At 34.6% G+C, this 15,745-nt stretch overlaps 1 protein-coding gene across 2 annotated transcripts in view; it reads left to right on the top strand.

The window, feature by feature from the left end:
• Il1rapl2 (interleukin 1 receptor accessory protein like 2) overlaps nucleotides 1–15,745 on the top strand; it is a 1,644,749-nt gene that overhangs the window by 1,610,627 nt on the left and 18,377 nt on the right. For both annotated transcript variants that reach the window (XM_004646205.2, XM_004646204.1), the window contains 2 exons: nucleotides 1,649–1,794; nucleotides 10,868–11,011. In XM_004646205.2, coding sequence (XP_004646262.1) covers nucleotides 1,649–1,794; nucleotides 10,868–11,011 — 290 coding nt within the window. The remainder of the gene's footprint in view (nucleotides 1–1,648; nucleotides 1,795–10,867; nucleotides 11,012–15,745) is intronic.

Genomic DNA, 15,745 nt, shown 5'->3' with positions numbered 1-15,745 from the left:
GTCAATTCAGCATTTTTTCATTAGATTTTAGTATAAGAGATTTTCAGATGCTAGAAACTTTTCTACCAACCCAAATTTAACTTCTTCCTTCTCTGAAGGAGGAGCCAGAATGCATTAAGCCATGCTATACTTAAATGTCAGACATAAATCCAACTATTTTTGAGAATATAAAATTTACATACCTTAACTACAGATAATGAAATGTTTATATTTAATAAGACCCTTTTTCAAATGCATAGTGCTATTTAATGGTCAAATCTCTTTCCCATTTCACTCTGACAAGAAATTTATGATACAAGTTTGAATTGTACTTGTTATTCTCAATTTAAAAATGAGTTAAATTAAGGAAACAAAAGGTTAGTTCCTAGGTAAGGAGACAGCCTCCATTTGTAAGTATGAACTGTGTACTTAGAATGCATTTTTTCCCTTGTGCACAATTGTCTTTTCTAATTTTATGCTCAATGCCTGTTAATCCACTCTGAATTTATACTCATTATCCAAGAAAGAGTTACTTTTGGTTTTCCAATTTATCATATAAAATACTATCTATATATTTAAGGACCTGGTCTTGAGCTTAACTATAAGATTTACTACCACTTGACTCTTAATTTGCCCCTACTTTAGCAAAGGCAAGAGGTTACAGAGAAATCAGCAGAGTGCCCACTTTTACCTCACTCCGGAGGTAACTAATCACTTGTGAAAAGATAACTGGGTTTTTTTTAAAGGAAAAGATAACTCTTCAAAGAAACAGGAGGTCCCCCCACTCCAGGGGAAAAGAAAGTCCTGACAACTCAGCTCCTCTGAAAAGAACACCTGTTCCCAGGCTTTCAAGGTCTTTGGAACTCACTTGAGGAAGCAAAAAGCAATACTGGAGAAAATGTGACAGAAGGCAGGGTTTCTTCTGTGAAAGGGGAAAAAGAAAGATAAATGTAGATCAGAGTAAGGAGAAATCAGGCCATGAGGGTAGAGTGAGGATCACTAGAGGAGTAAGGAGCATGACATTTACTGCATTGGACAATAAGTTTGTCACTGATATTTGGGAGTAGTAAAAGGCTATAAGTAGTCTTTTGTTCACTTTTCATACAGCAACCATACTGTAAGACCCTCTTCACTACACTTCTACCTCACTAATGTGAAAACTCTAACTTCTAACATAAAACATATACTCTTACATGTTATTATCATGGCTCCATGCTGTGGTAAAAACTTAAACTTAGTTTTTTCAAACTTGTGGAACCTAGCATTTTCTTAGTTTTGTCACACAAGTTATGTTGGACCCATTATCCAAAGCCTTGTGAAATATTAGTATTTTGGTGCTAAGTAGAATCTTCCATTCCACTTTCCTTCCATTTGTTCTTCAGGTCAAGTATTAATTTCTCTGTGTTTTTGTTAGAGGCCCCATGAGCACATATCATTCAAAAATCCATCATGTTTTGTACCATCTAGAAACCTGAGATCAGGGCTCTATAACCATATGTAGACTTCATTGTGTGTGTGTGTGTGTGTGTGTGTGTGTGTGTGTGTGTGTGTGCCACCAGGGATTGAACTCAAGACTTCGCACTTTCCAGGATCATGTGTAGACTTCAAATGGCTACTTTTTACATAAGGAAGCAATCTAATTCAACCAAGAATACTGTTTTTATTTCAGGCTTCTCAAAGAGCATCTTGGAGAAAAAGAAGTTGAACTGACGCTCATCTTTGATTCAGTGGTGGAGGCTGACCTGGCTAATTATACCTGTCATGTAGAAAACCGAAATGGACGGAAACATGCCAGTGTTCTACTTCGTAAAAAGGGTATTTACTTTTATTCTATCTATACTTGGTTAAAATGGAAATAACTAGTAAATTTAGATATTTTTCCTGGTCTTGATTTGCCATTTAGTACAAACTTTTGTTAAGTATTATTTGTCTTGCTATATAGAACACAAAATATCTATGATCTTCAATGCTGCAAGAAAATGGATAAATAAAATAAAGTTTTATTGTACGTTACATTAATAAAGATAAAATATCCTTTGCTATAATTTAAAGTACTACAAAATTTTGATATAGATTGACATTCAACATCTCTACATATTTCTCTTTTTATGGCATTAATCTTATATTGTTTGAATCAAATGTTAGAGGTAATCAGGTGAGAAACGATGTTTCTTTTATATACCTTGAATAAACGATAAACAAAATAATAAATAGTACCATATGACATTTTCATAATTATTATTATAGCAATTATAATCTATATTTTGTGATATGGTGTTATATTCAGCCTCTCGTGGATTTGTATATTAAGTAATTTGGCATTAATAAAAGTCTCTATATCTAGTTTTGATTGAGTAAAAGTTGCATATAATGGGTCAAATAAAGAATCTATTATGGATAAAAGAAATAAAACTAGACATAAGAACAACAGTCTCAGCAGCTAGAGAGACTTCTCATTTGGCTATTACATTGCTATGATTTTTATTTATTTTTTTTAATTTTTATTTGTGTGTGTGTGTGTGACCAGCTCAGCCCACCACGAGGTGGGGCTGGCTGGCATGTGGTGCTGGGGGATTGAACCGTGGTCCCTGTGCTTTGTTGAGCTTGTTCTAAGTAGGTGCTTTAGACCACTGAGCCATCTCACCAGCCCTATGACTCTTAATGACTACAGAAGCCTAAATACTTTCTGCATGCATCTGGCAAAAGTTTTGTAAACATAACAGATAAAAAGTTTCCAATCATTGTTCTTGTTGCCTAGATTATAAAACAATAAAACCTATTCAGTCAGCAAAGTCACTAGCTATCCCTCTTAAATCTAATATGGACAGTGAAGTCCAGAAACCTCAGTTCAGGAGTTTGTGATTTAGGCAGCTGATTCAATTGGACAATTTTGCCTGATTAGACTCCCTGAGCTTTTGTTTCCTCATCTATGAAATACAAATAATCCATATAGAGAAAAATAATGGACAGAAACATGCCAGCATTTTCCTGAAAATAACAGGTATTTAACTATAAACGTTGTAAGTGAAAGAACTAGATTAGAAATATTATAGGTAGTGAGTCAGGAATGGCCCTGGAAGGAGCCAGTATGGAAGACAAGATACCTTGCAACTGTGAAAGAGACAGGCGCTTCTGCTGTTGGCCAGACCTCAGGAAAAGATAAAACAAATACACCCACATACCAGGGATTGTTATTCTAAATAAGTATTTATCACCTTAAAAAAAGTCACTAACCCAACCCCCTAATGGAAAAGCCCCTCTTCTGTATTCATGCCTGCTTGCTATGTAACTCCCTTCCGTATTTGATCTTGATTTAATCAACTTTACCTGAACAATTATAATCTTATTGGCTCACCATATTTTAGATTCATCTTATGCCCACTTTGCGAATTCCCATGTTCCCCCACCTTGGACACACCTCACCTCATGGATTTGCTAATCCCAAAAAAGGGTCTGGGAGATAGCTCTGAGGCTTAAGCACTAGTCCTGATCACTGGTACCACAAAAAAAAGAAGGTAGGGTCCTTAGCAACTGACTTGTGTCCCCATCTGTCCCTCTCTAGGACAGAAACTTTCTTTTCCCCAATAAATATATTCTGCTTTTAACCTCCATTATTCCTAAAATTCATTCTTCACTTTTAAAGAACATGAATTTGTCCCAGATATCTTTCAAGTTGTGACTTCCTTTCCCCTATATCATGAGGAATAGGCTGCTAAGTAAGATAGACACCCCCTAAGTCCTTGTGAACTTATCATCTTTGGGAGTTGAGAATGAAAATAAAGATAATAGTAAATATTAAGCAAAAAAAATACACAAAGGTGTGTAGTGTCCTAATTCAAAACCTTGGAGAAAAAAAGATTGAAAATTCTATAATTCAGACAGTAGATACAGAAATTTTCACGACTAACTGTATGCTGATATCTGTGATCTAAGCAACTACATCGAGGACAGCAATGTGTAATACAAAAATCATGCTTGAATACTTGTTATCTTGGTCTTCTAACTGTGTATCATTTCTAATGTCATATCAATTATACTATACTCTCTTCAAAATCAATTTTTAAAAAGACAAAAAAGTCAAATGGGACAAGAACAAAAATTTAAGGTTTCTGGAAAACAAGAGGTAATATGCAATCATATGTCCAATCTTCCATAACTGTATGTGTCAATTAGAGCAACAGATTTGATGTTAAAAATAGATAATATATCAACTATTATGGGTTTTTTTTTGTACTTTAAGGAAGTGTCTACAGGTTGTTCAGTATCTCACTACTAGATTGGACTCATAGGGATCCGCATGTTTACAGCCTCCCAAGAGCTGGGATTACAGATGTGCCACTACATCCAGTCTCAATTGTCTTCTCAGCACACCCTGGGGGGGGGTGGCTGGCACAGCAAGCCCAGGAATCAAACCCCCATCCCCTGTGCCTGCTTGCAGGTGCTTTAATCCCCTGAGCTATTTGGCTGTCCTAATATATCAACCATTGATAATCATCAATTTTTATTCTGAAAATCTGTAGCATATATATTGTTGTATGTTACCCTGTCATCACTTCTGATTTTTATTCTTACTTTTGTCTTTTGCTTTTCAAAATGAAATAATAAAATTAAATTTAAAAAAAAGAATTACTCTATCACTCCTTAATAAGTAAATTGTGAATAGCAACCCTTGAAAATCTAGAAATTTGACATTACGAATCAATATATGCTGTAGAACTTTCCTAACTTCTATGACTCTACAAGAAAACATGTAGAAATAATAATAACTAAATATTATTTATCATATTCCTAATTATTAAAGATTGTATTTTCACAGGTTTTAGGCCTACTCACTCATTTGGTTAGTGATTAAGTCCATTCTCTATCTTATGGCTTTGCTTACTATTTAAATGCTGACAACTCCAAGATTTATATCTGCAGCTTGGATTTGTCACCTGAAATCCAAACTTGTATGTGTATTTTCCTATTCAATAAAGCCACATAGCGATCTAGTAGGCATATCAAGTTTAGCTCGTCCCAAGCAGGATTTCTAATTCTTCCTCCCTACAAATGTGACCCTTCAATCTCTTTTTTTCCCCCATAATTTTATTGAGAAAAAATAGCAATGAGACAGTTTCAAATCAAATTGGTGGGACAGTTTACTTTTTTTTCTTTTCTTTCTTTTTTTTTTTCTTTGGTGGAACCGGGGATTGAACTTAGACCCTTGTGCTTGCCAAAGAAGCACTTATTCCACTGAGCCATCTCCCCGGCTCCGAGGACAGTTTCAATAATTAACATATTGGATACTCTCTTTGCAGTGGTCATTTGCTATACAAGATGCAGACATGTTATCCTATTTACAAACACTATTAGAACAAATCCCTCTAGTCATTAAGAGAATGTAACTATATATCTATTCTAAACATTTTGAATACACAGATACAAAACGGACATTCATCTGTATCCCCTTTTTTGTTTAGTTCCATCGTTTGAGTATTATAGGGGTGTTAACTCAGCAAAATATTCTAAAAGATTCCAATAGTCCATAATAGTATTGGGTCTTCCACTCGACTGGCAATGTCAGAAATTGTTGACCTGAGTCCCCTACAGCTCAACATAACACCATGGATTTACTTCTTACTTCGTTTTTATACTTTTCTGTTGGATGGTTAAGACCAAGATAAAGCAAGACCTATGCAACAGGAGTTCCTGAGGGGATTTGATTGACCTTATCAGATCCAAAACCTTCAATTTCTTGCTTCACCACCATCACCATTCTTTTGTTTCTCAGTCCAAAATCCCTGAGATCATTCTTCAAGATTTTTCTCTATTACTTTCAGTCTATGCAGATTCTGACCATTTTCCTCACCTTCACTGTCTCCACTGTAGTCTGAACGATAGCAACAAATCAATGAAATATCAAATCATAATGATGGCCTACAAGGCACTACAAAATCTCTTCTTATTTGTGATCTCAATTTTTACCATGTTCTTTTTCAAACATCATAAACACCAGCTTCCTTTCTGTTTGTCATGCTTGCTAAGTATAGACCTGACTCAGAGCCCTTGCACTTACTGTTTCCTGTGTTGAGATGTCCTCATGATTCATTTTTTCTCTCCACACAGGTCTCTTCCTAGGCCTTCCCTGGCCACTGTATGTAAGATACCACCACTATACATTTCCATTTTCCACTTACATGCTCCTATGTATTTTTCTTGTATCTAGTATTATTATTACTATTATTATTGTCATATATATGTATATATATATATATATATATGTGTGTGTGTGTGTGTGTGTGTGTGTGTGTGTGTGTTTACTTATTTCCTCTACCAACTGGAAAATAAACACTTTGAGAACAGGCACTTTCCTCCTTTGATTTACCAAGTTACTCTTATTGTAGAAAGCATAGTTAGTGTTTAAGTGATTTGTTGCATGGACCCTTTGCTCACTGAGGACATACATGATGAAATGGGGAAAGGATGAAAGTAATTGGCAGAGAGATGTAATCTATAATCTTGTCTTGATTTAAGTCTGCCTCAGTTAGCTAAATTCCTTTCTCTGTATGAAGATTTTTACTTTCCTGGTTTGGCATATAAACATAAAAATTTACAAAGAGGAAAAGAAAATTCAGTGGGCCTCAGGGACCAGGCAGATAGAGACTTCTTTTCAAAGAAGGACAGATATTTGAGCAAACAAAGCATGGACTAAGGAGTTCGAATTTTTAGACAGTGTAGCCTGATTTCAATGATTAGAGTGTTCCCTCTTAAAGTTTGAATATAGTTTGTTTAATGGAATAATAACATTTTAATGATGTACAAATCAAATATTGAAAATACCCTAAGTGATCATTATGGAGAAGAATGGAAAATCATTATGGAAAATCTTTCCTAAACTGCAAAAGCTTTTTGTGAAATGACGTCTCATGTTGAATACATCCAAACAACAGTCAGATTTTTTTATTTATGTATCTTCCACCTCTATTTACCACTTCCTTATTCTCTTATAAACAATTAGGGAGTAAGCAAAACTGAATTTCAGTAATTGATCCATCTTAAATTTTTTATTTGGTGAGTACAGACTTTGAACTTGGTTCAAAGGAAGGGTAATAATTATTTCTAATTCTACACACACTCCCTTTCCACCAAACATAAACATGTAATTGGATATCACTTTTCATTTTTATTCATAATTCTCTATCCTGATGGAAATGTAGGAAAAAATTCTTCTATCATGTAGGAAAATTTCTTAGGCTGTTCAGTTACCATAATAATATACTTCACATTGGGTAATTTATAAAGGACAGGAATTTATTTCTTACAATTTTAGAAGCAGGAACATCCAAGATTCACTCATATCCGCTAAGGACTTTGTCCTTATGTCCATCTGAGTCATCAGAATGGATTTTGCCAACTTTATTTCTACCCACATTATAATCAAAACCACTTAGCTAAACTCTGATAATACTGGAGCTTTCCCTACACAACTCCTTCATTTGATGCCTCACCAAGACTCTCTCCAAAGTTTCCTTTCATTGAAATGTATTTCAAAGTTTTTAGCCTCTATTTCTTACTCAGATCCAAATCCACTTCCATGTTTTTGGTACTTATTAAAACAACACTCTAACTTCTCAAGAACAACTTCTATATTAGTCATTTAGCTGCCTTAATATACATTATACTAAGTAACCAGATGCAGATTTATTGCTTACTCTTTGTACTTAATAAATTTCCAAAGTTTAAATGTTGTAATATCATAACTTTATGTTCAATTCCAACATAGGACTTTTCAGAGGACACTAACATTAGATTACAGCACAAGTCCTGAGGTGAAATCTTCTAACTTGCTTAACTTCTTATAAGTCAAAGGAACAAGCTCACAAATTTCCAGCTTTCTTTTACCTTGCCTTAAGCTGTTATTTGTTACCATCTGTAACATTTGATCTTTATGTTGCAGTAAAGAAATAATTGGGCTCAAACTAAAAGATTAAGCAGAACTATAAACATACTTTGGGTGCCCACAGAAAGTTACAGCCCCATAAACATTTCCTATTTTGACTACAAGTGTCCTGATGATAAGTATAGAAGACATACCACAAATGAAATGACTTTTAGGTTCTGAGTTCATGAATGACCTTAAAAGTATATGTCCTGCTAAATAAAAGTAAACAACAACTGAAAACAGAAGATAAAATAAAAACTAGGTGTCATTTGGATGATGGCAAATCTACTTTCTAATCATAGGACAGTTTCCCCTTTTGATGTGATTGCCTGTGCCTAATTGAAGAACACTGGTTGAGCAGGCTTTTTAATTTAAACAGTCATTATTATGTAATATCTTGCAAAGAAATTTTTATGAAAGGGACCCTAAATCTCAAATAATATTTTTCACATCATGATTTTTATCCATAAATTTATCACTGAAAAAGGTGTCTGATTGATGGGAACACAGATTTTGCCTGCTGCTGAAGTTTTCCATCTACCATATAAGTAACTCCATGAATAATGTATGTATTGCTGGAAAATGTCCTAGTCAAGTAAAACAATTGAATATTGTTCTGAAGAGAGAGAGAGAGAGAGAGAGAGAGAGAGAGAGAGAGAGAGAGAGAGAGAGAGAGAGAGAGAGAGAGAGAGAGAGAGAGAGAAGGGGAGGGGAGAGGAGAGGAAAAGGGGAGAGGGGAGAGGAAAGAGGGGAGAGGAGAGGGGAGAGGGAACAGGGGAGAGGGGACAGGAGAGAAGGCCTGGGGGACAGGGGAGAGAGGAGAGAGGAGAGAGACAGAGACAGATACACAGACACACAGACACACAGAGAGTGAGAGACACAGAGACACAGACAGGGAGGCAGAGTCAGAGAGAATGGAATCAGAAGAACACAGAAATAGAACAACATTTATAGCATAAAATGAACATATTACAATAGGAAAGCATTTTGAATCAGTTCAATCAATGCTCTAAGTTTAAAGAGAGATTGGTTTTCAGAGTGACAAAGAAACTTGTGTCACTTGCAATATAATGCTACCTATTAATCAGGCATCCTTGATGTAAGGTCATAAGAAAACAAAGATTATGCTATGCATTGCTACAGAAATCTCTTAAGCAAGCTTGTTTTCTCCTCTGGCTTTATGGTGAGGACCCACTTATTGTCTCCTAGTCTCTAAATAGAATTAATGGGGGCTGGAGAGATGGCTCAGTAAAATAAGCGCTTGCCTGGCAAGCACAAGGGCCTGAGTTCAATCCCCGGTTCCGCAAAAATAAATAAATAAATAAATAAATAGAATTAATGTGTGGTGAGATTCTTTTACCTATAATTTTGTGGCTTAAATTTCAGAATATAATCTTGCAGCCCACAGAACAGAGCCAGATTCAGTTTCTTATCCCTACTCATCACATGTCCCTTCATAATGTTCCTTCTTGTCATAGTTTCTCTTCATTAATAGTACCACTCTTCCTTTTTTCTTTCTTTTTTTTGTATTTTTTTAGGGAAGGGTCTACAGGGTGTTTAGGGTTTCATTAATAGATTGGACTCATAGTGATTCTCCTGCTTACAGCCTCCCAAGAGCTGGGATTACAGGTGCATGACACCACACCCAGTCTCAATTGCTGTCTCAGTGTGCACTGGGGGAGGGGCTGGCACCCCAGACTTGGGATTGAACCCCTGGCCCCTGCACCTGCTTGCAGGTGCTTTAATCTGCTGAGCTATTTGGCCAGCCCCAGTAAATTGTTTTTGACAAAGCTACAGAATTGATCCCTCCAGAAAGACCAGTGCCAGCTCAAATCAGAAGTAAATGATATACAAACCAGAATTGTTGTCTCTTACTTAGTTTTATGTTACACAGTACACTGAATAAGAGATAGCATAGTCATTTGACAATTACAGAATCAGATTAAAGAGAAGTTATATAGACTTATATACAATATCAGTTAATTATGAAGAGACCACAAAATGTTCCTGTCCCTGTGTGGAAAATATACCTCCAGTGTGCTGTCTCTCAGATTCAGCATCTCTCTGGAGAATGCTGTATCCTCTTCTGACTTTCCATTTTTCTAATTCTTTTTTTTTGCTGTTGTTGTTGCTGCCTTTTCTGAGACAGGGTCTTGCTTTGCAGCTCAGGCTAGCCTTGAGCTTGCTTTGTGTACCAGGCTGGTCTTGAACTTTCAACAATCTTCTTGCCTCAAGCTTCTGTGTGCTGGGATTACAGGCATGTGCCATGGTGCCCAGCTTTCCCATTTTTCTACCTTCCTGTGTTTTGAGGATAAACTCTTTCAAATGGTTAATAATACTAATCAATCTGGATTTCTTATTCCCTTTTAAATTCTACTGTACATATTATATCTTATATTATATCATATATATATATCTGTTATTGCAAATGTAGTAAGGTTTTACTTATGTTGTTTTACATTATGTCTTACTAGGATTAAGTGAAACAGTTAAGTCTTGCAAACTAAAAAGATTTTATTTGATTCTGAAAGTGATTTTATGATGTTCTTCTGTAGAGGAATAGGGCTGATAGCCTGAGAAGAACGAGATGATGTTGCTAAACCAATAAGATTATTTAACAGAAAAAATAAATTATCAGCCCTGGAAACAGAATAGAGCAGCCTCAGTAGTTTTCAGAAATGCAGTTAAAAGAAAAGCCCATTTTTGAAAGAAATGATGTGTTCAGAATATACTAGTAGTGTATCCCTTTCAGATACATTAACCATTTTTAGTTGTAAGTTAGCTCTTTAGAAAAGAGTAAATGTGACAAAAGTCTAATTCATACAAACATATCAAGGATGAAGTATTAAAAAGATTATTCTCAAAAGGAAAACAAAATGAGTAATACATCTCACATATCAGAAATATGGAGACATCCCAAACATTGTTGACTTAATTATGTTTTTCTATTTATTCTCTGTGCTTCAGACTTAATCTACAAAATTGAGCTTGCTGGAGGCCTAGGGGCAATCTTCCTCCTCCTTATACTGCTGGTGATCATCTATAAGTGTTACAACATTGAACTGATGCTCTTCTATCGGCAGCACTTTGGAAATGATGAAACTGTGGATGGTAAGCCATCTCCTATTGTTCAAATTTTGCAGAAGATATTTGTTTATTATTACATACTATAAATTCTCTATTGCTAAAAAATACTTGCTGAAATACGAGAAAAAGGCTGTGTCGTATACTTCTTACCATCAAATTATTTTTTTAAAAAGAGTTTACAAATCAAGAAAGACAAAAGAGGAAAAAATATTAACAATATGTGGAACTGGGTAAAGGACATGTACATTTTTGAAATAGTTTTGTTCTCATAATGCTTGTAGATTTGAAATTATTTCTAAGTAAAAGTTAATGAGGAAGCATTACTTGGTCAGTATGTAAAACAAATGCTATCAAAACTTTTCCCTTTGTAAGAAATGAATAAGGAATCAATTCCTATTTTTAATTGTTTTATAATCTCCATTTTGATTTCTATATTGGTTATACTGATTTACCTTTCTTCACAGTCTCACCAGAATTAGATATTATTTGATTTCTTGATGATAGTCATATTTTCTGGAATAGATGGTATTTTAGTGTTACTTTAATCTGCTTTTTTGTAAAGCTCAGAGATGGTAAACTTTTTTTTTTTCACATACTTATTGGCCATTTGTACTTCTGAGAAGTATCTATTCATTTCATTTGCTGATTGCTTTGTCTGGGTCTTCTTTTGGGGTTGGCAATTTCTTGAGATCTTTATGTATTCTATATATTAGTTCACTGTTCAAAGGGTAACTGTTGAAAACTTTCCATTCTGTGGATTCCTCAAAAAACTGAAAATGAAAATGCAATTTGATGCAGCTAGTTATCTTCCTGAACAAGTTAAAGACGCCATACTACAGCAATACATTCAAACCCATGTTCATAGCAGAACTATTTGCAAAAGCTAAATCTTTTGTAAAAAATATTTTTATTGAGAACCAAATAGCAATGAGATAGTTTCACAACTGATTACTAGCACATTTTCAATTAATACAATGTATATTGTTGTCTTAGTGGTTATTCATTGTACAAGATGCAGACCTGATATCCTGTTTCAAACACTCTTAGAACAAACCTCTCTATTTATTGAATTAAGAAAATGGAGCCGTATATCTATCTTAACTATTTTGAGTATACAGATACAAAATGATCCTTCATTTGCATCCCCTTTTTTTGTTGAGTTTTGTCAGAGAAGGGCGTTCCTTTGTCATTTAAATACTGTAGGTGCATGAATTCAGCAAAATATCCCAGTATAGTCCAATAGTCCATAATAGTAATCAGTTTTCCGTAAGACTGTCAATGTCCGAAGTTGTTGACTTTAGCATTTTACAGAATAGCTAAATCTTGGAAGTTGCCTGTATTATCTGTAAAATGTACTGACAAAAATGTGATATTTTTGCATAGTACAGTACTATTCTGCCATAAAGAAGGATGATCATAAATCATTTATAAGAAAACAAATGTATGTTGAGACCATTATGTTAAGTGAAATTAATCAGACACACAGTTTTAAATACTCCCTGGTTTCTCTTATATGAGAAACAAAAGTCCAAATACATTAAAGAGGAAGATAAAAGATATATAATAGGACACAGGGAGATAGTACTTTCTTAAAAAAATAGATGATCAAGAAGTGGAGGGAGCTGGGAGAGAAAGAAAGGGAAGAGTACATAAAAATGAAGATGCATTATGTGCACATACAAACCCCTCACAATGAATACATTATGTACCACAAATATGTACCAATAAAAAATTTTGAAAATTAAAAATATGGCTAAAAGGAATTAATTCCACATTTTGTCTTGAAAATTCAAATTTAAGTATAAATTTAACCATTATTGTCATTCAAAAACACAAATGTACAAGATACATTGAAATCAATGAAGTTACTCTGTTCAACTCAAAATAAAAGAATTTAGATTTTTTTCATAATTGTAGCATCATTCTCAAAGGCAAAATTAAAAGACAAAAATTCAGTTGTCATCTTTTCTGATATTTGATTTCTATGACATTTAGTACTTCTATGACATGTCAATAAAGCATTTTATTGAGAATAGTTATTTGATCACTCGAAAAATGTTTTCTTTTTCAAGAGAACAAATGTGCCATATTTGGAAATGATACCAAATCATGACATATTGTTCTTTATATAGAAAGTCCTCATATCCAAACTTTTGTAAGCCTTAAAACATGTGGGAAGTGTCTTAAACAATCCAAAAGTTTAAAATTAAAAGTAAAATTTTTGAATAATTAATTTAAACGTGGATTTAAACTTACTCTTCTAGGGACGGGGAGATAGCTCAGTAGAATAAGCGCTTGGCTGGCAGCGCAAGGGCCTGAGTTCAATCCCCGGTTCCGCAAAAAAATTAAAAATAAATGAACTTACTCTTCAAGGGCTGGCCCAATAGCCTACAAGCAGGGGCCAGGGGGTTGATCCCTGGGTCTGCCTCACTTTTCCCACCCAGGGTGTGCTGAGATGGCAATTGAGACTGGGCGTGGTGGCGCACACCGGTAATCCCAACTATTGGAAGGCTGTAAACAGGTGGATCACTATGAGTCCAATCTAACAGGGAGACCCTGGACACCCAGTAGAACCTTCCCTAAAAAATACAAAAGAGAAAACATAAGATAAACTCACTTTTAATTGTACTGAAGTGATGACAATTAAAAATTTAGTTTATCTTTTTGAGTTGGTGGCATTGTGTTAAAGAAGAGTTTGTCATGTTTTACATTTTTATAATGATAAAAACAACATTCAAATTGTTTTAGAAGTCTGTCATTTATGTCTAATTTTTCCAATTATGTAAGTTGTTGTACGAGTGGTTTTTAATTCATTTTTATGTTTTCACAGTAGATTAGAGAACTACTCCTTGAAGAGTACAAGTTTTTTTCAGTATTTTCATTAGTACATGTTTGCATTAAATTGTGTATGTACATGAAATGACATCCTGTGATGATGTCAATCATTATGCCCTGTGTGCTCATTTTCAAGATGTGCATTTACACAATTATATTAGCTTTCTTAAAAGTACTGCAGACCATTATTTTGACAGATCTTCAAAGTACAAAATTATTGCCTGTTCTGGCCATAGTTATATACTATGGCAGTATTTATGAAAATATGATTAGCTATACTTTGTGCTTGTATATTTGTTAAATACTGAAAATCTGAGAATTCACTTTTATACAATAAAAAATCTAGACAAAACACCCTATTGATGAAAATGTCACTGGTTCCATAATGCCAATAACTAGTTAAAGTATCCAGTTAGAGAGGTAAATGACATACTGCATAAAATAATGCAAATCTGAGAATCCTATATTTGTTTGATTCACGAGTAGGAGTCATTTGTTAATCTCAGTATGAAGTGATGCAATTTATTATGTTAATCTGTTGTAATTATTTCCATCGCCTATACCAAGTAACCCAGAATAATGAAAGTCATGCTAGTATGATGAATTTTTAGGGAATAAATATTCCATCTTCGGACTGGTGCGACAGCTCAGTGGTCTAAGCGCCTGTCTGAAAAGTGCAAGGCCCCGAGTTCAATCCCTGATACCACATACTGTGCTGGCCATGGAACCCCAGTGCTTCTTGCTGGCCACCGAAACAGGGCATGGTGTGTGCTCCTGTAATCAGAGTGTGGGGCAGGCTGAGACTGGAGGATCACTATGAGTCTGAGCTGCATAGTGAGACCCCCACATCCAATGAATTAAAAAAAATCTGTTTTCAATATTTATATCCAATGTTGCTCATGTAGTTCTAAAGTGTGCAGTAATAAAGAACAATATAATTACGGAATCCTATGTATTAATTAAAAACCTACTGCTTGGGTTGAGAATTCAATAACGGGGGAGGGTACTTCAAAGGTTATTCTTAGTAAAAAGAGCTGAATATTTTATATTCCTACATGGCACCTTCAAACCTAAGTATATGATGTATAATCAAGAAATGTAAACAGTGAAATGTTTAATTTTTAAAAATTTATTACAATAAAATATATAGTCATTAATCTCCATAAAAATCTCCCCCTCACTTCAATCATTCTCATCCTATCATTTTTGCCAATTTCTGAAGCAGTTCTGGAAACCCTCTTTACTGAGTGCCTTTAGTAACACAGTCATCTGCCTCCATGTCTTGAATGAGCCCAAAATATTTACAATTCATGAAAATGAAAACAGCATTGAGATTCCATCTCACTCTAGAAAGAATGGCTATCATCAAAAAATCAACCACCATTTGTTAATGTTGGAGAGGCTGTGGGGAAAAGGAACCATTCACCACTGTTGTTAGAAGTGTAGACTGGTTAAACCTCTATGGAAATCAGTGTGGAGGTTCCTCAAAAAACTAGGATTGGGAGTCAGATTTAATCCAGCTCTTCCTCTTCTATGAATTTTTCCAGAAGAAATGAAAACATCGTGCCACAGTGATATATGTGCACGCGTGTTTGTCGTAGCACAATTTCTCATAGCTAAATCTTGGAAACACCCCAAATGTCAATTAACTGAGGAACAAATTAAAAAGATTCAATGTGTGTATATATACAGGATAACTAAGGTGATTGTACTACTAATTTCTATCTGTGGTGTTTTTTTTTTTGCGGAACTGGAGATTTAATCTATCTGTGTTTTTTATGCTTGAGATACTTTTATTTTTTTTTTTTTACAAACCTCTGTTTTTTTTAAAGTCAACAGAAAATGGAAATATTCTTTTTAAAGTTTCTAATACTAGGAGAAGATATCATACAATGTCTTTTACATAAATTGTAAGTCAAAGAT

This window comes from Octodon degus, unplaced genomic scaffold (genome assembly GCF_000260255.1).
Source record: "Octodon degus isolate 3935 unplaced genomic scaffold, OctDeg1.0 scaffold00259, whole genome shotgun sequence".
NCBI lineage: Eukaryota > Metazoa > Chordata > Mammalia > Rodentia > Octodontidae > Octodon > Octodon degus.
Note: the sequence above shows the minus strand (reverse complement) of the source record. Positions and strands in the feature narration are given on the sequence as shown.